Source organism: Anguilla anguilla, chromosome 9 (genome assembly GCF_013347855.1).
Source record: "Anguilla anguilla isolate fAngAng1 chromosome 9, fAngAng1.pri, whole genome shotgun sequence".
In the NCBI taxonomy this organism is placed as follows: domain Eukaryota; kingdom Metazoa; phylum Chordata; class Actinopteri; order Anguilliformes; family Anguillidae; genus Anguilla; species Anguilla anguilla.
In genome coordinates, this window is record NC_049209.1 from 21,046,067 (window position 1) to 21,068,413 (window position 22,347).

At 47.7% G+C, this 22,347-nt stretch overlaps 1 protein-coding gene across 10 annotated transcripts in view; it reads right to left on the reverse strand.

The window, feature by feature from the left end:
• The window catches only part of ncam1a (neural cell adhesion molecule 1a), a 240,504-nt gene that overhangs the window by 63,220 nt on the left and 154,937 nt on the right, over window positions 1–22,347 (reverse strand). For all 10 annotated transcript variants that reach the window (XM_035434864.1, XM_035434863.1, XM_035434862.1 and 7 more), the window contains exons 2-6: window positions 7,292–7,366; window positions 5,902–6,111; window positions 5,068–5,211; window positions 3,355–3,492; window positions 1,412–1,529 (exon numbers count right to left, since the gene is read on the reverse strand). In XM_035434864.1, the coding sequence (XP_035290755.1) occupies window positions 1,412–1,529; window positions 3,355–3,492; window positions 5,068–5,211; window positions 5,902–6,111; window positions 7,292–7,366 (685 nt within the window). The remainder of the gene's footprint in view (window positions 1–1,411; window positions 1,530–3,354; window positions 3,493–5,067; window positions 5,212–5,901; window positions 6,112–7,291; window positions 7,367–22,347) is intronic.

Here is a 22,347-nt window from a genome sequence, read left to right on the forward strand (position 1 = left end):
ACACTTTTAATGACAGCGAGGAAATTGAAACTGAAAGATCACGATGTGAAAAATAAGCACTTCGCTGTTAAACATAGACAAGGAGAACACATCTTATTCTGCTCTTGAGTGCTTCGGTAAGTGCTTGAAATGTCGAGCATAGCTGCCATCTTAAATGGCATGCATCTTTCCTCCGCACCCAGAGTTCTTCCAAACCAAGGTAGATGTTTTCTTAAACCACAAATTGATACCGCTTGTCATTCTGTTGTTAACGGTAGGTATGCCGACACTTCACGAGCGCAGATGTATATTGATATTGGTATTGATATTGAATTTTTTGATGCATGGTCTGCATCAGTAATGCTATTTGATCTTCTCAATGAGAGACGTGCCAAAAATGTGTCTATGGCTATCTGCATTTGGCCTGTGGCCCGCTAGCAGAATAGCCCCACTCTGCATGCTCACCTCTCTGAAAAAGTTCAGTCTCTCTATTAATCACCGTTTAGTAACAGGTATTAAGAATGGCCAACAAATAAGACAATTCATTACAAACAACATTTGTGCTGTCTATAGTGATTTAACTATATTTAACTCAGCTGTAAAGAAATTGTTTTTGCCTTGAATTTTTCCCTATGACATCCAAGGGCTCCGGCCTCTCGCCCAAAGCATGCTGGGATAGGCTCCAGCACCTCCCACGACTCTGACCACGAATAAGTGAGTATAGAAAATGGATGGATGGATGGACATCTAAGGGGTCATGTGTTCTGAAAACAGCCCAGGGTGCTCTCTTAAGAGAGGAGTATAAAAATGCTTGCAAAGCACCTACACAAACTACCAACACAAACCATATACTTCAACTTTTAAGAATATAGTTTGTGCTGGTCATATATAGTTTATAAAATTATCCACATCCAGTTTATTTCAGTAAGAAATGAGCATGCTTTCCGAAGACAGTCGAGGAACAGTGGGATAGGTTTTTGGAGTGGGTGAGTAGAGAAAACCTTTGCAAAACTAATTTCGGCAAGGGCAATTTCCCTGCCGCAAATAAAGGGTACTTTGTTCGCCCCTGAAAACAAATAAAGGATTGCTGTGACAATTTCTTCTGCTTCCTGTCTCCTCAGACAAGGTCCAGATCCATCTGAACCGCCTTCTTGCTCTTAGAATGACCCCATGTCCCTCCCAATTCTTTACTCCCTGTCCCGAGAAACAAATGGCGAGCTGTTGCATCTTGGCTCTTGTGCTTTGATTCCTCCAGCTGTGCACCACAGCTCAAGGTAAGCACCGCTGAAATGGATTCTGTGACCCCTGACCTGGACGTGCACCAGGCCACTTCCCCCTGACCTCTGAATGTGGGAAATATTCTGTCACGTTGGTGAACACAGGGGAAAGGCCCGTGGAGGACGCCGCGCGGAACAGGGGAAGCCCCGCCTACCGTGCCCAGGTCACATTGGGTTCCGGGAACCCGTCGGCGTCGCAGGCCAGCATCACCGATTGGCCGACGTCTGCGGTGGCGTTCAGCTCCGTCTGTCTGGGCCTGAGGCTGGGGCGCACTGAAACAGGAGCAGTGTTTATTTAGCAGGGCTACGCGCAAAACACATAATACACACACACACACACACACACAAAACACATAACACCCAAACACACACACAGACACACATACAGCTTATCACAGGCAACACATGAACCCTCATGCATCACTTGTACATATTATCAAGTGAGCCATATGATACTGAATCAATAAGCCAGAATCGACCACATGACCCAGAGGACAGAGGAACAGCGCGGCCGTTTTCCTGTTGCTAAGCATTCGGGCTGGTGGAGGCGACACTCCTCCGTGCCTCTGTGTTCCCGCTCCCCCTCTGAAGCGTGCGCATGCAAACGGCTACAGACGTCCGTCAGAACTGCAGGGCCACTCCAGCGCATGAAAAGGAAACAGGAAGTGCACACTCGCCAGTCTCGCAACCGCCTGCTCCCTCCCTCTCCGCCACAAATAACACACAGTTCAGAAACGCTGGGATCCAAAACACAGCCCTAAATTCTTTATTTAAAGAGATGAACAGGGAGAGTCCACTGACAAAAATAGCAAAACAATAGCAATGTGAATATAAGTTTACAAAAAAATTTTTAAATACGAAATCTGACCCATCCCTTCCCATGATCCCTTTTCATATTAGTTTTCACATTATTACAGATTTTCAAATACTAAAGACATTCTGAGAAAGGGAGATATTAAGGGCTGGGATAAATATTTCAGCCAATCAAATCAAGAAAAAGGAAAGGCAGGAGACTAAGGAAGACCGATGACACGTTTCATTTAACAATAAAACTAAAACAACAAAACAATTGAGCCTATGGAGATTAGTCATTTGTCGCCTCCATGAAATCTGCCTTTAAAGGAGTACAAACGTAACCCATTGTGAACGGAGTCTCTAGTCTTCGAGGAGAGTAAAACAGTGGAAGAGGTGGCACTGCGTCGCACGGATGCCTGTCTGCTCGTGTTTGTGCTGTTTGTTGCAATGCACTGTAACACTTTTCACTGTCCAGAAAATGGGTCATTTTCAGCAGCGGGTGGATGGAAAAACATCCACGCTTGAAAATGCAATCTTCCACTGCCGTCGGTACTAACCGTGAGGGCTTTCTTGCGTTTTCCTTTTTCCTGGCACTAAGGAGACGGCGGAGAGCACGTTTCAGGACTGACACTGACTGCTTTCTCTCTCCCTGTCGCGTTGGTGAATGTGGGAAATGCGAATTACACTCCAGCATCGCATTTCATTGGAGACCTTAAAAGCTCTGTGGCCACGAAGACAATAGACAACCGATGCCTTATTTTAGGACCACTAATATAATTGCTTTGGCTCTGGCCGAGGCAGTGAAAAGGCAACATTTATTTCACTGACTCCAGAAATATCAGTTTGCATAATTAACTGCTGATCAATAAGCTGAACTCTCAAGATAGATTTGAGATGTATAATTGACAAGGAAAGGGAGTGTTTCTCATAAATCTAAACGAGAAAGTGTGTGCAGTGGATTCCAGGTCTGCATTGACTTATTGATCAACCAAACAATTCAGCGAGAGAGAGAGAGCGAGAAAGAAAGAGAGAGCGAGAGAAAGAAAGAGCCAGAGAGCGAGCGAGAAAGAGTGAGGGAGAGAGCGAGAGAGCCAGAGAGCGAGCGAGAAAGAGTGAGAGAGAGAGAGCGAGAGAGAGAGAGCCAGAGCGAGAGAGCGAAAGCACAGTTGGTGCGAGTTCGTACGAGCGAGTAAAGAAGCGAGAGCAGATGAAGGAATGAACGAGGGTGGAAGAGTGAACGAGAGCTAACGGACGAGCGAGCGAGCGAGGGAGGGAGGGAGGGGGGGAGGGAGGGAGGGCTCACCGTTGACGGTGACCTTGATGACGGTGAAGTCGATCTCTCCGCGGGACATGATGCGGCCCTCGCAGGTGTACTCCCCCTCGTCCGTCTTCTTGATGCCGCGGATCTGCAGGTGGTTGTTGCTCAGGGCCTGGTAGCGAACTGCGACAGACGGGAGGTGAGAGCTGCATTCACTTCACTGGAACCCAACGCCACACTTCAAGGAGGCGTACAGAGCAAACCACCCCCCCCCCCCAAAAAAGCCAAATGAATTAAGTTTCAAAATGAAAATGGCGTGCTGTTCAGCCTTTGCCAGCCTGCATTTTAGCTCCTACTGTGTCAGAAACAAAAACATGATTTATTTACATGGCTCCACTCATTTTTTTTTTTTTTTAAACTCCTCTCTGGCAGCCAAGAACGCAGAACGTTTAAAGGAATAAAAACCAATCGGCCGGGCCCGGGTTCAAAACGCGTTTGTGAGATGGAAGGACCGGGCTTGAGAGCGGCGGGTTTCCCGTTTAGGCGGAAGTGATGGAGCAGGCTGTAAAGTAGCTTTGCCAGCTCCGAATCAATGCGGCTCAGCTGGCCAAAGCTCTTTTTTAAAAGTCTCCGCTGATTGATCGCTGTGCTGAGCGTAATTTGTTTTGGTGGCGCAGATGAGCGTTTGTCTGGGCTTTGTAAATCGCGGGGCGATTAGCCGCGTTGATGGCTTTGGCGGCGGGCGGCGTTCTCGCCGCGCGGGGGGCCGTCGCCGGGGTCTGGAGCGGGCCCTCGGCGGCCTCCCGTGGACCAGCGGGCCCGGCACTCCGCAGCGTGACACTCCTCACGAAGAAAACGCGGCTCTGCAGCCCTGCCTGTCTCAGTGAAGTGAATCACACACACACACACACACACACAAAAAACACTCCTTTTTTTTTTGATAGCCGCCATCAGAAATAAGCACGGCGCACGTGGTGCCCTTTCCGGTGACATTTTCATTGGCTGGCAGAATCTGTCATCATCCGGTGACACGCTGCGTTAAGTGTCCGCTCCACCATTTCGGCGCGGCACTAAAAGTTTGGGCCAAGCCAATAACCACGTCCGGCCAACAGAAACACGCCGGCCCGCAGAAGCTACTGGTCAACGCCCGACGGAATACTCCTGCTGAGGAGGTCGACTGAAGAAATGTCATAAACACTTTGACGCTGGCAGGGTGGCCCTCAAACGCATCAGTAGGTAGCAGCGCATCCACAAAGGGGGGCCCGAAAGAACCGCACGGCAGAACTCGGCCCCGTTTGGGGGGCGGAGGAGGGAGAGGTCAGAGGGCACGGTTGCGTCAGTTCGGTCCCGGCAAAGCTTTGAGCACAAAACCAGCCGACTGGCGCGCTAGGGCTGCTTCTCTGACGGTAGCTGAAATGTAGAATTAAAATGTAACCTAAAAACCTAATGAAAGTAGGATGTATACGCTGCTCCCTCCCAGTAACAAAAGCCACTGGTTTCACGCTTGCCCGTTTATGGTCCTTCCGTTTTTTTTTTTATCAGCGTATGTAAACTAGCAAAACACACGAATGGGCTTTTATGATCAAGACTGATGAGGTGGAAACGTATCACTGAAAGACACAAACAATCTGACCCAAAAGATTAGAGAGGGAGAATGAGAGGGAGGGAGAGAGAGAGAGAGAGGGAAAGAGAAAGAGAGAACCAGGGATCTGGGAGATTAGCCGACAGTCACCGACACGCCCGGTGTGACTGTCTCACCGTCTTTGGCGAAATCGACTCTCTGACGCTTGTACTTCCAGACGATGGTGGGAGGGGGAGAGCTGACGACGTCGCACACGATGTCAGCGTCGTCTCCCTCCGTGAACTCCTGACGGGAGGGCGCGTTCGTGAAGGTGATTTTTTCTGCAGGGAAGCAAAAGAAAGAAAGAAAACAACAACAACAACATTATTTTGTTATTATCGATGTTACTCGCAAGTATAACCTTTGATTCACTTCCTCCAAGTCCTGTCGATGGAAAATTGGATCGAATGGCCAAATATTAAATAAGACCATTTTGTAAAAACCCATGTCTCTTCAACAGAATCAGGTCTACGGGCCTGAACAGATCTGAAATTGTTAAGGAAGGGAAAATAAATGAGTTTTTTTTTTTTTTAAACAACCGTATCAGTGAGCATTATTATACTGATCCTCCCGAAGTTCGGAGAAGTAATTAAAACAGAAGGCCATTTGTGGATTTTAAAAAGACTTGATAAAAGATAAACTGAGACAGACTGGAGCATTATTGGCTGCTCAAAGTTAATAAAGGGCGAACCGTTCGTCCTATTCTTCTGAAGAAACCATAGAAACTGACGTGAATGACCACGAGCAAACTCCGAACTCACTCCCTCCTACGGCAAAACAACTTTAAACTCCAATCAACTTCTTTAGATTGGTCTCACATTTAAATTTAGAGTTCTTTTTTCTTCTCGTAGTAGGTCCAAAGCAAAAATGCTGCTGATATGTTTATTATTTTATGACGAGGAAAACATCGTTTGTGAAGAGCCTTGATACGCTACGCTAGGCTAATGAAAGGGAGCTCAGCAGCTGCTTACGATAGATTTTGACGTTGACTGTCGCCTGGGATTCCTTGTCCCCGGCCTTGGCCACACACTTGTAGGTCCCGGCTTTGTCCACGTTGGCGTTGTAGATGGTGAGAGTGGAGGACGCCTCGTCGTTGCGGGTGACGATCACATCCTGTTGGTTGGGCGAAATTTTCTCCCCACTCGGGAAGAACCAATCAATGTCGGTAGCATCGCCAACGACTGAAAGAAAAATGAACACAGGTAAGGGATTGCGAAGCATCACAACTGACCTGCATTTGATATGTATTTTTTATACAGCAGCAACGCATGAACTGGATTTTCTGACAATACGCTAGGTGCAGGTCCCTGCACACTCAAAATAAATGACAAGCGCTGCTTTAATTGTAAACAGATACAACGCAACCATCGGACCGTCAACAAAACCAATTTCAAGTGTCTATGCTTCATACAGTAAACGGTGTTGCATTTTAATTAGGCCTATTCACTTTGAAAAGAGAACCAATTTATTTTTCCTTTGTGTTGCCAGCAATATTTTTAAAACCACTTCAAAACACTGCTAAAACAAGAAAGGTTTTTTTTTTTTTTTTTTTTTTTCTCAGATGAAAAATCAACAATTGGATGATACTTCCTGTAAACAATAACTCACATTTCTGGGAAAATAATTGACCGTGTCTTCAGGTTTGTCACACAAATCATGATTTTTATTTACAAGGTACAGACACGACCACCCCATGGTAAATATTTTCCGACAGATCCATAGTTTGTTTTGGGAGCATTCTTATTTGGCTTCAGTAGATAACTGTGTACTGAGGCTGTGCATACTCTTGAGTTCCGTGTGAAGCAGACTGGAGTTCAGCAAACTTACAGAGCGGTGGAATATTTGTTTAGTGAGTGACCTTGGTCTTTACCTCAGCATGCTATCTGCGTCTCAAGGTTTACACAGCAGTTGGGAGCTCAGCAGACCCATGCCAGTTATTAAGGGATTTCACGTTTAATTAGCAAACCTGTACAAGTTTCACAGTCATAAATTTGACATCAACCTGCCCCTCTAATCATCCCCTGATTTAATTGGCTAAAATTTCTTCTAAAGTTCTCTCCCTCTCCACCTCAGCAGATGTGGGGTTGAGTGTTCTTGTGAAAAATGGCTACTGTGCATCACCCAGGTGGGTGCTACACATTGGTGGTGGCTGAGGTGAGTTTCCCCTGATCACTGTAAAGCACTTTGAGCTTCAGGAAAAGTGCTATATAAATGCAATGATTCATTCACAACAGGGACAATTTTGATTCAGGGTTGGTCTGTAACTATTAGTGGAAAAAAATGTATATTAAGTTCTGTGACTAAATATAGCCTATAGCTGCTAAATTAAAAAAAAAAGGACAGAGATGATGTCACACCTACCTTCACACAGAAAGAACTTGGACTCCCCCACGCTCATCTCCCCTAGGGCTGGTGTGATGGTCACCTGCAGGGCAGCTGGGGAGGAAGCAGGAAAGACGAGGTCACGATCACACAGGCTGCAGCTTACACAGGACGCACTCAAACAGCGCTGGACAAGAGGAAGAAGAAACGGCCAATGCGCCACACACACACACACTACACACCACACACACACACACACACCCACACACCACACACACACACACACACCACACACACACACACACCACACGCACGCACGCACGCACACCACACGCACGCACGCACGCACGCACGCACACAGACACACACACACCACACACACAGACACACACACACCACACCACACCACACACACACACACACACACACACACACACTGGCCCTCATCTACTTTGTGTATGAACATACTCCAACAGCCTGTAATTAAAATGACAGCCTTGTGGAAATTATTACTGACAAATAATTCTAGAGATGGCTTTGGCCTTTATTTGTTCCCTCCTTCGGAAACAGACAGAAATGAAGTTGGGCACAGATGTCTGCCTTTAATTATTGAGGTGCAAAAGGGGCTGGTTAAACAAGCTTTTTCACTTTTAGCAATTACTGGCTAAAGGTTATTTCAAGTTCTTCAGATTGTGGCTTTCTAAATTAGAATAAATAAATAAAAAAAACACGGTATTACTCCAGTGAAGACTGTAGGGTGAAAACATTATCGACGCGTTAAGTGGTTTTAATTTATTCTTTCTGCACCGGGCGCCTTCATCCAGGCACTTGGTCTATAAAATGTCTTTTATTTTCATTACTTTTGTTTTCCACTTGTTGATTGATGCCACCAGGAGACATAGGGATTCGGCATCCAATCAAGCGCGCATGCTTTCTTAATGATGGGCCCAATTTAAACCTGATAAAAAAACACAAGGACTTCCCCCAAAATGCACATGCTAAGCAAATGTCTGCTGGTTTTTCCTGGTCGATTAAAAGGGTCACAAAGATATACTATGAAATCCAATACATCATTTCAGACAGAGAAAAGGTATTTTTTCTGTTTGTTTTTTTTCTTCTTCGCATTAATATCCAATTTCCATATAAATATCAATATCACAGGAATATTTAAATGCGGTTCAGGATGTTCAAACAGGCAGTGATTTCATAGCCTGCTGCTTTCTCTTCTGCTTCAGCTCCTAATTGCTTAATTGATGTAACCCTTGGGATAGCAAATCACTTCTCCAAGTGATGCAGGTGCAAATCAGGAGATGCTTGTTATCCTTGTTATATTCACTATGCAATTGTCTACCCCAGCCATATTAGGGCCCCATCTAGTATATTAAGAATGAGAAAAATGTAAACTGAATAGGGTTGGATCTCAATTTACACATGATTAAAGTAAAGCAAGACAAGTAGAAAATTATGTTTAATGACTGTATAGCGTCTGGAATAATTATCATGCATCAGTCACTTGAATACTGAGCCCATGGTTCCCTGCATATCATCTGCCAGAACGTACTAAATAATTCATATTACTATTCAAATTACAATATAGATGAAGGAATTAAGATGAACTATTTCTTAACAGTTCAACTTCATTAACAAAACCTAGTTTTGCAATATTCTCGACGATAGCCCCTCAATCATTTTTTGAATGCGTGCTCTGTGGACTCACGTTCCGCACCGAAAGGCAAACAGGCTTCCACGAAAACGCACGAGCCCTGAATGGGCCAGTCCGAGCAGGCGGAGGAGGAGCGCGTCTGTCTGAAAACAGCTTTTTAATCGCTCCTGTTGCCTCCCCCGACCCGGCCGTTCCCACTGAGGCGAGGCCCGCCGCCGTTCTGAGAGCGCGCGGACCATCGAGCGCGCGGACCGTCGAGCGCGCGGACCATCGAGCGCGCTCCCCGAGGCGCACGCAGCCGGCTGCCATTTTGTCTGAGCTGCGCGCTGGCGGACCGCGCATCACGTTGGGCGAGCGCGGGAGCGCCAGCCCCTCCCTGACGTGGCCCGGAGGAGGCGCTACTGAGGCGGGACACGCGATCGGCAGCTGAAACCAACCGTCCCTCCGGACGCTCCGTAGCCAATTAACCCCCGCGGCCCGGCCCACGGGGATCCTGGCCACTGTCTCCAGCGGCGCGGTCTGGACTGCCACACACTGGAGCAGCGCTTCAGTTAGATATGCCTCACCAGGGCCCTGAGGACCAGTGTCTTCACAAAGAGCACTTTAATTACTCGGCATTGGCAAAACACGTCTCAACAAAATGCAACGGAGACAGTGCCCTGAAGCCCCGAACTTAACTGTGCGCTTCCTCCCTTGACGGCTTTTAAATAGAGTTCTACTGAAGAAGCAAAAAGATAAGACCCAATAAATCCTGCGAAATTATATGACATAATTTTATGCATTTTTAAAAAAAGAGATTATTGTCCTTGCCGCAGCTTACCTTTGCCTCATTTTAGCAGATATTGAAAAGTTAAAAAAAAATCCTTCCTGCAATGCAACCATGCCGAAAAGGCCAGGGTCAGGCCAGCTTGTAAGAGACCGGTGTGCAATGTAGTTCAGTACATGGAGTACAGACAGCACATCTTTAGCACATTACAGTACAAAGTTAAAGCAGCCCAGCGCTGTCCACTGCTGTGTAAAGTCACATAAACACACACACGCACAAGGCTGCACTCCCTGTGAACATCGGGGGTTAAAACGGCAGTATGCAATCTCATATATGGATCCTCACGGTATTATTTTACTTACGAGAGACCAATTATATCAACATTTAAGACATTTTCTAACCATTTTTCCTCCCTGGCACTGCTATTAGCTGTCGAGATTCCAAGGTTATAAAGTAATTTATGTAAATGGAATTTGATCTCGGAAGCAGATGATTTGTCATTGCACCTCACAGGCAGGATTTATTTATTTTTTTTAAATGATACTTTCACGGGTCTGGGCTGCGGACGACGGAGTGAGTAGCCGCGCAACGCGCTGGAGCAACTCGTAGCCATGGAAACCTGTGGTGCTGTCATAACCACTTACCGAGCCCCTCCGTGCCAGACGAGCTGCCTCTTTGTGCTGAATGTGGCAATTAGGTTCTGTGCTATCTAAAAGATAGCAAATTATAAGCCTCTTGCAAACTTAATTTCCACTTGCTACCACCCAGAGGCCTCCCTTTTCCAAGACACATTGCCTAATGGATGCTGCAACCTTGAATATCGAGACCGTCTAGAGAAAAAAGGCATGTGATCCGAGTGATGACAGTGCAGTTTGTCTTTTTCTCTCCGTTTCTTTCTTTCCTTCGCTCTCTGCAGCGTTCCGTCTTTTGTTTTCCTCCCATAGTGTGTGGCGGGGGAAGTGGAGAACCATAAATCAGACTAAATTAGCTTCCAGAGATGCACCTAATGCATTTCATCTTTCTGCATCAACTGAACGGAGTGGCAGAGAGGAGATTTAGATTCCGTCTTAATGAAACAGCTGCTGTTTTTTCCCCCATTATGCACTGCTGACTAAATTAAAGGAAATCAAACCGCAGCTAAATGGGAGACAAATAAAAAATGAAAGAGGAAAAAAAAAAAAAAAAAAAAAAACCCTGGCAAAATGAACACATCGACACTATACCGTCTAGATGTAATCCTGGTCTGGGTGGTTTATCGTGCAAAATGGTCAGGCTCTTGGATACCAAATTAAATTCATTTACCAAATTAATAAGGTTACACATCGTTAAACGTATCAATCCCACCATAATGGAAACAGATGTCCTATCTGTCTGTCTAAATGCATTTAATGGAAGAGAGGCAGAGGCCCCGGACTGCCACGGCCATGTTCTCGTGCTCTGAACAGCCCCTCCGACTGCTTCTGAGGGAGACGTGGTATATTTTCCCAGTCTGTCCATTCAGCCTTGTGACTGAGCCCTATGCACCGCGAAGCTGCTCTGCCAAGCAGGAACGCCGTGCAACCACGGATGTTTTCAGACAGGTCCTGCCTGTCTGCTGAGTCCTCCCAGCTCTGGCGGGGGTGGGGGGATGGGGGCGAGTGTGGGAGGGGGCATGGGAGTGGGGTGCAGAGGAATCAGCATTATAGGGTTCAGACATCAGCATCCAATCAAAGCGCAAGGAACGCTGCCCTAAATTTTGAGTTAGCATATTACATTTATTCATTTTTTTTTTCTACGCTTGCATAATGTTCTCTTGATTTCACAGGCTGGCGAGCTCATTATGATGTGAACGAATGCGTAAAAAAACTTTCATAAGTGCACCCTGCATTATGCATTAGTCTGAAATAGCACAGCGGTTGAGGTGAAGGCCCTGGAAAAGCCCTGATATTTTCGCGACCCGACAAACTGCACTATTTCCCACAAGCCAACAAAAGGCTGGAATTGCGGCATTTGTTAGAGCTGACAAAAGTTGTAATTCCGGTCCGTTCTCCCCCCCCCCCCAATGTTCTCGAGACGTTGCCGGCCATGACTCTGCGGGGCCCACTTCACACACCCGGGCCTCGCTAAGCCCTTGTAGCCCTTTGTGCGGAACACAAAAGGAATCAAGGCCCCGGCTCTGCCGGCGGATCTGTTGCCTGGAAGAGCGGGAGCCGACTCCATACTGCTTACACAACATTTTTTTTTTTTTTTTTGCTCTCTTTTCTTTTTCCGTGAAAGTTGAGAAAGTAAATGGGGAAAAAAAATAAAATGACCCGGCGCTAAAACTCTGTTGATTTTCTCGTTTTCTTTTCGGGCGCATCCGCGGCTAAAAGCTTTGCGGGAGATGAAATCGCCCCAAAGCGCATCTAAACAAGCGGGAAGCTTTCGCCGCTGGCAGCCGTTTATCACCACGGCCCGCTTTGCATAATTTATACAGCCGGCCTACGTACAACAGCAAACACCAAACAGCGATATAACAAGGTGGAACATCTAAAACAGTGACTCATGAGACTGTGGCACGGCAACGATGTCCCAAATATATCTTTCACGTGAACCGGAACACATCCTCGCGATGGCTTCTGTCATTATTCAGAGTCACATCCAAAGTTATTACTCAGAAAGAGAAGCATAATTCCTATAATGTATAACTGCTCTGCATACTACTTTACTTCATGGTTTATGATAAAAACACAGCAGCCACCTAAATTAGTCAAAATAAATAAATAAAAACTGCTGAACAAATAGGCCTAGCACTTTCTTTTTGTTTCTTACTTGAATCCAGGCCAGACGCTCCTTACTCAAAACCATGTAAATAAACTCTAATGAACAAAAAAAACCCAGCTGGTCGAAAACTCAATTCTAAATTCTAATCTGACAACGTGAAAAAAAACAACAGTTTTTAAAACAAAAATATATAATTTAAGATGCAAACATAGCCAAGCTAGCCAATCGTCTGTGTGGACACACTGCAGGACATGTGCTGGATATGTGCTGGTCGCGCTCTCGCTGGACGTGTGGAGGAAAAACGAAGCAAACAAATAACTAGCGGCGGACAGCGGGAAAGGGAATCGATGGCGCTAATTGCGAAACAAATTCGACGCGGCGTCTCCTCTCACACACGCCCTTCCAGTCCCTCCGCCGTGGACTCTCGCCAAGCGAGGCCAAATGAAACCCCTGCTCATGAAGCGATTCGATTTTAATCCCCCCCCACCCCCCCTGCCCCCGCCCCCGCCCCTTTTCAATAAAGGATACCTGCAGAGCACATGAACAAATCTGCATTTCTGACTGGTGGACTCGTTAAAAAGTGTTCGTCACTAGCGAGTGTCTCTCTGGTGATGGCGAGGGTCCTCTGTCGCCTCCCCAGAACGCTCATTCTGCTCTGCGGCTAAAACTGACCTACACGCGGAGCCATTTGGGACCTTTCTGAGCAGAGCGCAAACGTTCTGTGATTTCAACCATCCTTACGCAACGTCGCCCAAAACCGCCACAGGACTGGTTCGGAGCTTTGGTTCAGTTTTTTTGCATTGCATTTGTTTGTCATTTGCTGCTCATCCTTCTGCAGGTCCCCCTAAAGATCTCACTAAATGCTCCAAGTGTGGCGTTTGGACTGCAAATCAAAAAAACGAAAATCAGTTATTCCAGATTCTCAGATTTGCTCTTCACACACCCCAGACGATCGAAAGGCAAGTAGTGAAAAAATGAAAAATCGATCTTAAATAAACTGTAGTAGCCTATATGACAATGGCACGCATTTCCTATTGATTTATTGCCAAGATACATTTTAACTTGTGTGTGCTCTTAGTTCCTGGGGAAAAAAACAACAACAAAACAAGAAACAATCGTTTTGAAAGCAATGCATCATAACAGTGCACCCCCCCTCCGGGTCATCTTTAATGGAGCAGACCATCTGATTCCATTTCATTCCAAAGAGAAGATGCAGAGATAGCGCCTGTCATAACCGCGCCGTAAATAAAACGGTGCCATATTTCACACAGCGGAAGGCGTGTGGCGGCCTTTTCTCCGCCTCGGACGCCGGTGACGACACGTCGCGGCGCGAACCGCGTGGAACCTGCGTGCGAGGCGCCCCCGGATCACGCGTCCTCCCGGCTCTGTTCCGCACGCGTCGGATGGGTCTCCCCCCCCCGTCCGAGAGCGTGCGTTAATCCTGGCCGCGCAGACGGACGCGGGCCGGTGTGAAGTGGCCGGTTGGCGAGGACGGCGGCGCTCGGAGCCGTACATCACGCCTTCGGGGCCCGTTTGCACCGGCGTCTCCGCAGCTCCAGGCCCGGGGACGCGACCGCTTTTAATTTGGGCTGTGAAAGACGGCGGAGACAGGAAATAAAGACGGAAGGAAATAAAGCCGCTCGGCCGTAAAAGGCGCCGCGAGAATTTGGCGACTTTCGCGACGGTTCGCCCGATGTGAAACGAGGAGACGCGCGTCCCTGCGAACAGCGCTGCGGTGGAACGCTGCTCCACGGGAGACGGGTCTGAACGGCGGGGCCGACGCCCGGAGACACAAACGAAGCGAAGTCCCGACCCTGTGTTTTTCATTTCTAACACAAATCCTTTTGAAAACTGCTGAACACCTGAGAGACGCAATGAACTGAGTCATTTTACCACTATTAAATAACCAGCAGAGAACTGAGAGGGGAAACAGCTGCATTTGTGAAACATTACGGTCAGAGGAGGGGAAAAAAAGCCACTTGACAATATTACCGCAGTAATCCCGTCGCTGGAGGAAGCGCGGATGTGGAGACTGATCAGATCCGTCGCTGTGACGGAGAGAGGAGCGACGGAAGACGAGAGGAGAGGAGGATCGCGCGCCCTGGACGGCGTGGGGTTCGCGGTCTCCCTGTCAGTTCTGTTTGACAGATTTAACTTCCGGCAAATGGCCTCACATCAACCGCAATACACAATCTACAGCTACTTTCTCGTGAGAGCTCATTTTCCTTACCAGTATCTGAGGGAGAATAAACTTGCTTATTTTTTTAAAAACGCCACAACAGACAGGATGTGATGTGTTGATCAAAGGGAAGGAGAGAATTCCCTCGCTCTGTACGTCGGTTTTAGCGTGTTTTCCGACAGATCAGAACTGGGGCTCGACACGGCTGAGATAAGGCTGAGGAGCAGGGTCTCCTTCCGGAAGCCGATCCGCACTGACAGATCCACGCTGTGCGCTGGGCAGGTTGTGGGCAGGAGCAGTAAGATTCTTAAATATGCCAAACCTAACGCACTCAAACGGTGCATCTCGCGAGCGCTCAGCAGCTAAATGGACTGGCTGCTGAGCTTTCTCTGAATGGGCGATCTTCCTTAATTGTGTGTGAATGTCACTCGCGGCCCGTTCTAGTCCAGGGGAACGCTCTCTCGCCCGCCAGCAGCGCGAACCGCACAGGCGCACAAACCGCTCTGGCCCGTGCCCGAGGGACCGCTGCCAGGCTCATCCTACACAGCTATTTACGACAATGCTCAACCATCTCCAGCCTCTGGGGCTGGAGCCTTCAGTGCAGTGCTTCCAAAGAAGCGGTTAGCTGCCAGGCTCACTGTATAGCCGGTACGTGTGTGTGTGTGTGTATGTGTATGTGTGTGTGTGGTGGGAGGCTGGGGAGTTCTTCCAAATCAAAGTCTTATGGGAAGATATAAAATAACAACAACCTACCTACTCTATCTGCAAGCTTAGCTTCTACACAGTTGCCCATGTCCTAATATCAACTTCAGTGGCACCCCTCTATGAAGTTATAAGGTTCATAGTATTCCCAAGTGTTTAATATTTTCTTAAACAAAACTCCATTTACTACTGAATAGACTGCGGGGGATACCCAATTATCAACACAGTTTGTCAGATCTAGTTTAGGCTGAAAGGAAGGGCTATCAAATGATGTAATCCTTAATGACCATAAGCTAATGGCAGAGGTCAGAAATATAAATTTGCCATAACTGTGCTATTTAAGTGTGTGACAGGCCAGGGAGGAAGGCAGGCTTGCATTCTGGGATTGTATAAGGACGTTTGGGCTCGCTGGCTGAGACGCCCCCGTGCTTCCACGCCCGGTACAAGGCCACTACTGTCTCCTCCCCTCCATTTTTAAATTACTCAAGTCTAATTTGAGCGCTGGTGATAAGTGAGACGGCCATGTACATAAAATAGAAACAAAAACCCCACCCAAACATCACAACGCTTAAATGACAGAAAAGGGAGACAGACTTGTCTGGTATTTTTATAGTAATACGGAGATGCCTGCTGGTGTTGACCTGGTTCTCCCTCACACGGGGGGGGGGGGGGGGGGGTGCTGTCCTCATTAGCGGCTGGCGGACTGTGCCGGAAGCCTAAGCCTCCGCGCGCGCCCTCTCTTACCGCCGGTGCGCGGACTCGTCTGAGAAAACCCACCTTCCCTCCTCCTTTCCTTTCTCTTCCCGAGAACGTTCTGTTTCGTGAAATCGGTCGCGATGCCCCCCCCCACCCCCCACCCCCCAGCCGCCTTCGCTTAGATCCACAGCTGGACGGCGTCGGGAGTAAGCGGGTCACCTCGCAGCGTGCGGAAGCTTCTAGAACGGCACGGCGGGGCGCGGCAGACGGTGCTAAATCAATATTAACCAAGCAGGCGCCCCGGCTGTCCGTCCTGTTATGCAATGCGACGCATGCGGCGCATTTACCGCCTGTGCTGTGCCTATCAGAACGCTGCTCTCAGCTCCATTCGTAGGGTAATGTGTGCGCGTGTGTGCAAGCGCGTGTTTCTTGTGTGGGTGTGCGTGCGTGCGTGTCATCCTGACTAGCCGTCGATCGGCGGCCTGTGAGGTCACCACTCCCCTCGCGGTCGCGCCCTTCTCACCCGCACTTCTTCCGGAACACATTCTAAGCGGCTTCATCCTTCGCTAATCATTACATTACATTACAGGCATTTAGCAGACGCTCTTATCCAGAGCGACTTACACAACTTTTTTTACATAGCACTTTACATTGTATCCATTTATACAGCTGGATATATACTGAAGCAATGCAGGTTAAGTACCTTGCTCAAGGGTACAACGGCAGTGTCCTTACCCGGGAATCGAACCTGCGACCTTTCGGTTACAAGCGCAGTTCCTTACCCACTGTGCCACACTCCACACTCCACTAATCGCATCGAAGAGGGAAAAGCGGAGGAGATGGAGTGAGCGAAGAGCAATCGCTTCCTTCCATAAAAACGGAAGCCTCCGCAATTAAAGCGTGAGGGGAGAAAAAGTTAGAAATCAATGGGGAACAATGAAAGGCCATCATTAAGCATTATTTCACTTTCAAAGAAAATGCCAATAAATAGAAGAAAGGGTAAAGCTACTGAAGCAGATTATCACCGTAGATGTTTGCTTTCTCATTTAAATCTCTTTGGTTTCCTATTAGGGAACACTTAGCAGTACTTTAAGGCAATTCCAAATCGTGCATAATGATGGAAATGCAAAGACGAGACTGTGAAGATCAAAAACCCACTGCATGCCATCTCGCTGCGACACATCAATCAAAAAGAACAGTATGCTCCACAGGCAAATCGTACATCTTACAAAATGTGTGATCTGGGTGATGTAGCTAGATTTAAATGAAATACATTTCATGTTTTAGTGTAACCTATTCGAAAACCTTTGCAGGAATGATTTCATTAAAATGTCGAGCAGATAGCTCAGCTGATTCTGGCGGGAGAAAAATAGAATATTCCAGCAGTGGCTTTTGAAGGAAGGGGTTACGAGCTCGCCTTGCTCACAGTGCCAGGAACAGAACAGATACACACACACGAACACACACAGACTCACACACACACACACGCACACACACACACACACACACACACAAACACATACGCATGTACACACACACACACACGCACACACACACACGCACACACGCATGTACACACACGCACGCACGCACACACACACACACACACACACACACACACACACACGCTTCTCTTTTTGAATTTTGGTCAGTGATCAAACTGAAAAATGATACCAACACTATTTATTAAGTCACATGCATTTTTTTAATGTAAAAATAAAAATGTGTCCTATTAACCCATATAGGCTGCCCATCACTGTAAGATACAATAATAAAATATTATTTGTTCATTCATTGTTCACAGAGTATCTGAATATGAGGACTTCTAAAATGAAGACTTCCAAGCTCTAAATACTAGCCTACGGTGACTTACATTTCCAATTTCTACAGCAATAGCCTAAGGAACGACAAATCTTTATTCCTACACTTACAGCAAAGTACAATGCTTATGAAATACTAATCTTTGGTTGCATGATATATAAAAAAAACATTCAATTTTCCCATTTTTTTTCCCTTTGGCTGTTTAATTGGTGATAAAACTGCAGATTAGACATCAAACTGAAAGCGATGCAAGAGAGAGGGGATCTGACCCCATCTCCGCCTGGTTAAGTGTTTATGGTATGCAGGCCCTTTGCTCTGGCTACTGAGCTCGGTCCCTCTCTATGACCCCATGTCCGCCTGGTTAAGTGTTTATGGTATGCAGGCCCTTTGCTCTGGCTACTGAGCTTGGTCCCTCTCTATGACCCCATGTCCGCCTGGTTAAGTGTTTATGGTATGCAGGCCCTTAGCTCTGGCTACTGAGCTCAGTCCCTCTCTGAGGGGCCGAAGGGGCCCCCGCGCGCCAGCTCCCGGTCGCCTGGGCGACTCAGAGATAAAGGGATAAAGGCTCCTCCACGCGACTGGCTGATAGGGCTTTCCGCCACACTGGAGTCTCACACAGATAGAGAGGCCAGAGGCGCGGCTTCAGATGTCTGCCGTCGAGAAAAAGAAAAAAGAGAGAGAGAGGGAAAGGTCACAGGGCTTAAGAACGAAGTGTGGCAGAGCTGTGAGACTCAGGTAGCGGTGTGGGGTAGTGTGCTGGGGGGGGGGGGCGTTTGAAATGAGGGTCCGTTGATGAGAAACGACGCGGCGGTCTGTTGGGCTGGGATGACTCAGGTGTTCCAGCAGGGGAACAGACGTGCCGAGGCGCTTCTCGCCGAGGTTTCGACCGCGTACGCGACACGGGTCTCCGCCTTTACGTTCGACCACCACCCCCCCCCCCCCCCCAACCCCCCCCCGGGCGTGGCGTCGCGAGCATCTGTCAACTACTCCTAACCGCTTACAGCACGCTTCAATTTCAGGTCTCGGCTGCAGCACGACAGTAATTAAAACGGTTTAAGCTAAGGAGGAAAAAAACCAAAAAAAAAAAACAGGCAAATGAATAGGGAAAAATTGCTCAAGGTAAACGTTGACAACCCACTTTGTTTGTTTAGATGTAATGAACGCAGCACTTCTCCGCCAGGGTCAATGACTTATTTCATTAGCAAGGCTAATAGTCACTCCACCACCTTTTTCCAAACAGTGATTATCAAAGGCACCCGCTCTCGTCCGTCCCCCGGTGTGCTGTGCGATTATCACACGTCATTATCCCTACCGAGATGGGAGCGCTGTCCTTCAGCCATCACGAAATACAAAAATATAAAAAAAACTGAAGTCATTTCAGGGGGAAAAAAAACCAAAATATTAGAAGGATGTCGTGAGCACCATGTTCTCACTATAACACACACTATGTTCCATAGTGCACACAGCTTACAGTAACTCTCACTATAACACACACTATGTTCCATAGTGCACACAGCTTACAGTAACTCTCACTATAACACACACTATGTTCCAGAGTGCACACTAGCTGTAGTGACTCACTGTAATACCTTTTCAATTAAACCTCTTGTTGCTTTGGAAAGGCAGAGAGCCCTCTTCCCCACAGAAGTGGAAGCTGGGAGACGAAAACCAGTGATGAGCAATTACGCCTGTGCTGCCATGTTAACATGCTGCAGGTAAGAAGAGCAGGGGGGTCTGGTCTGTAAGGGTGCTTGTCCATTACACAAGCCTCAGCCTGGGACCTCACAGAGGCAGAGCAGAGCAGAGCAGAGAAGAGAAGAGCAGGCAGAGCAGGCTGAGCTGAGCAGGCTGAGCTGAGCAGTCCACCACAGGGCGTGGCACCGAGCCGTAATTACGGTTAATTGACTCACTTACGGAAGTCATAACCGCCGCCGGCGTCGCTGCAGAGTCAGAGACAGGGAGGTGGGGGGAGGTGGGTTTAGCAAGCTCTGTCCCTTTATCCCCATGGAAACCCGAAATAACGCGCGGCCACCCCCAGCGGCCGTTTGTAAAGCCCACGCCGCCGCGCGCTGGGCATTAGCGGCGCTTTGCAGCATAATCTGAAATTTAATTCCTGCGGCTTTGATGCTAAGAATGGGCAGAGCGGGAGAGGATCCCAGGTGGGGAGCCGAGCGGGGCGGTGCTTTTCATCTTGGGCAGATGCAGCCCGGTGGCGGTCGCCGTAGCGGCTGATGAGTTTATCGCCCTACGCGCAAACAGACGCTGTCGCCGAACAGCGTGTCCGCGCTCGCCGAGTTCTTCAATCTGGCCGCTTGATAATGGAGGGGTCTCTTCAAAGGGGCCCGCCTTCTATCCAGGTCACACTTCCAACATGAAAAAGGGGCTCACTCATACAAAGTAGGCAAATCGATTTTCAAGGACACGTAGCTCCAGTTCTCGAGACCTGACCGGAAGAGCAGTTTGTATTTATGTCGATGGGAGGAAAAAAAAATGCAATTATTGATGTTTATCTGAGGGCAGGATCTGCAAAGAATTCACTGAGTCGCGGAAAACAATTAGGGGACAAACGCAGAGGAGTTGCAGATGATGTCATACGCGCGCATGCAGACGTGCAACTGGGACGCAGCTATGCCTCTCCTAAGAACTTTGGGCAGCCTCTAAGTTCAGCTGGTGCCTAGTGCTCGCTACACATTTTATTTACTGCCCAATATTTCTCTCAGCAGGTGTCTGTAACCATGGCGACTTACGCGGCTCACATTTTAACACATTACTCATTTATACAACCGAACATTAGCTGCATAAATTCGGGTTAAGTACCTCGCTTAACGACTGTGTTGGCAGTGTCCCAGAAGTCGGTCTCAAACCTGCAACCCCGAGGTTAGGAAATCCAGTTTCTCCGACGCTAGCGCGCGTTGCGGCGCGCCGCGCGCTAAATCATCCTTAATGGTCCTCGGTCAGCTTCCAGGACCACAGAGCCCGGCGGATTTCGCAGAGCCGGCCGGATTCGCGGCGCTCAGACACATCCGAGCTAAGCCCGCCGGCGGACCGGCCAGAGCCGCCGGTGTTGATGCGCGGCTGCCTGAGCGATAAAGCGCCTGAAGCCCGAGCCACCGGAGGCCCGGAGCAAACGCGCACTGCGGCGCGCGGGCATATGAGCGGAGCCGTGGAGTGTCTGCATTCTGATCCGGGCAATATATGAAATAAATCAATCAATAACAGCAAAAGAGCTGGAAATTTATTTCTGTTACGAGACTAAATTTAGCAGACGGAGACAGATTACAAACAGCCCATTCACACAGCAGAATATTTACTGAAGAAATTCAGGCTAAGAACCTCGCTGAGCGCTTCATGAGCTAAGCCCCAGCTGGGAATCAAGCCTGCAACCCCTGTTCCCTAACCTTAATTTTACACTGATGCCTCCTCTTTATCAGCTTATTAGTTTTGTATGTTCTCAGTCTTCGTATTTGTAAGCCACAGCACCCAGCCCATGCTTGCAGTCATCACTCTGTTCACCACTCTGTTCCTCACATAGGCCTACATCATTTCCCAAACTGTATTGCAATCACGGTCCCTCCTCCATGACGCCCTTTACTGCATGCTCAGCTTCAGTGATAACATAGTAACTGCAACTTTCTGGAACAGTGCCTCCTACTGGGCAGGAAGGAAGTGATGGGGTAAAACGAGACTCAAATAAGTGACATCACTTCATCAACTTCTCTCACTCTGCCAGATAGCGTTGTTCCAAACTGAACTAACAAATCGTTCTGAGTGATTTATTTTTGAACTCGGGACATGCCGGATTGCTAATGGCACGTACTGAAACAAAATATCCCCTGGACTGATTCATTTCGGCAAATCAGCTGGACTCCCTCCCCCTCGTTGTCCCCATTCACCCGTGCGTTTTCCTGACACATCTACCCTATGCTCCATACTAATGGTGACATTGTGACGAGGCATTTCACTAAATTATGAAAGTGTAAAATCAGGCATGCTTGCAATCACTATACAAAAGGGATTTTCTTCGTATTTGCACTTTAGGCATTGCAAATACTATTTATGGCATTACATCACTGAAACAAAATCGCTCATGTAGACTGTGCTGGAGCGCAAGTGCATCAGACCGGACTTCTGTTCGTTTTTCGTTCAGTTTGTTTATCTGATGACAGTCTGAAAGGAACTACTCGTATGAAATGTACCGACTGTCCGTAATGTGCTGAAAGACTCAACAAACAAATTGCACTGATTGCACCGAATGTACTGAAAGATCCAATGAGTGAAATGTACTGAAAGATCCAATGAGTGAAATGTACTGAAAGATCCAATGAGTGAAATGTACTGAAAGATCCAATTGGTATGAAAACTGAAGGGTAGCCCGCTGAACGAGGAACGCTCCCTGCTAACAAACACAAACAGGAAATGGAATTTTAGGTGAAAGAAGTGTTCAGGTTTTCGAAAGATGACGCCACAGAGATGTTTATAATGACGTTAGTGACAACACTGATGACAATCTGAACTCTTTAAACAGT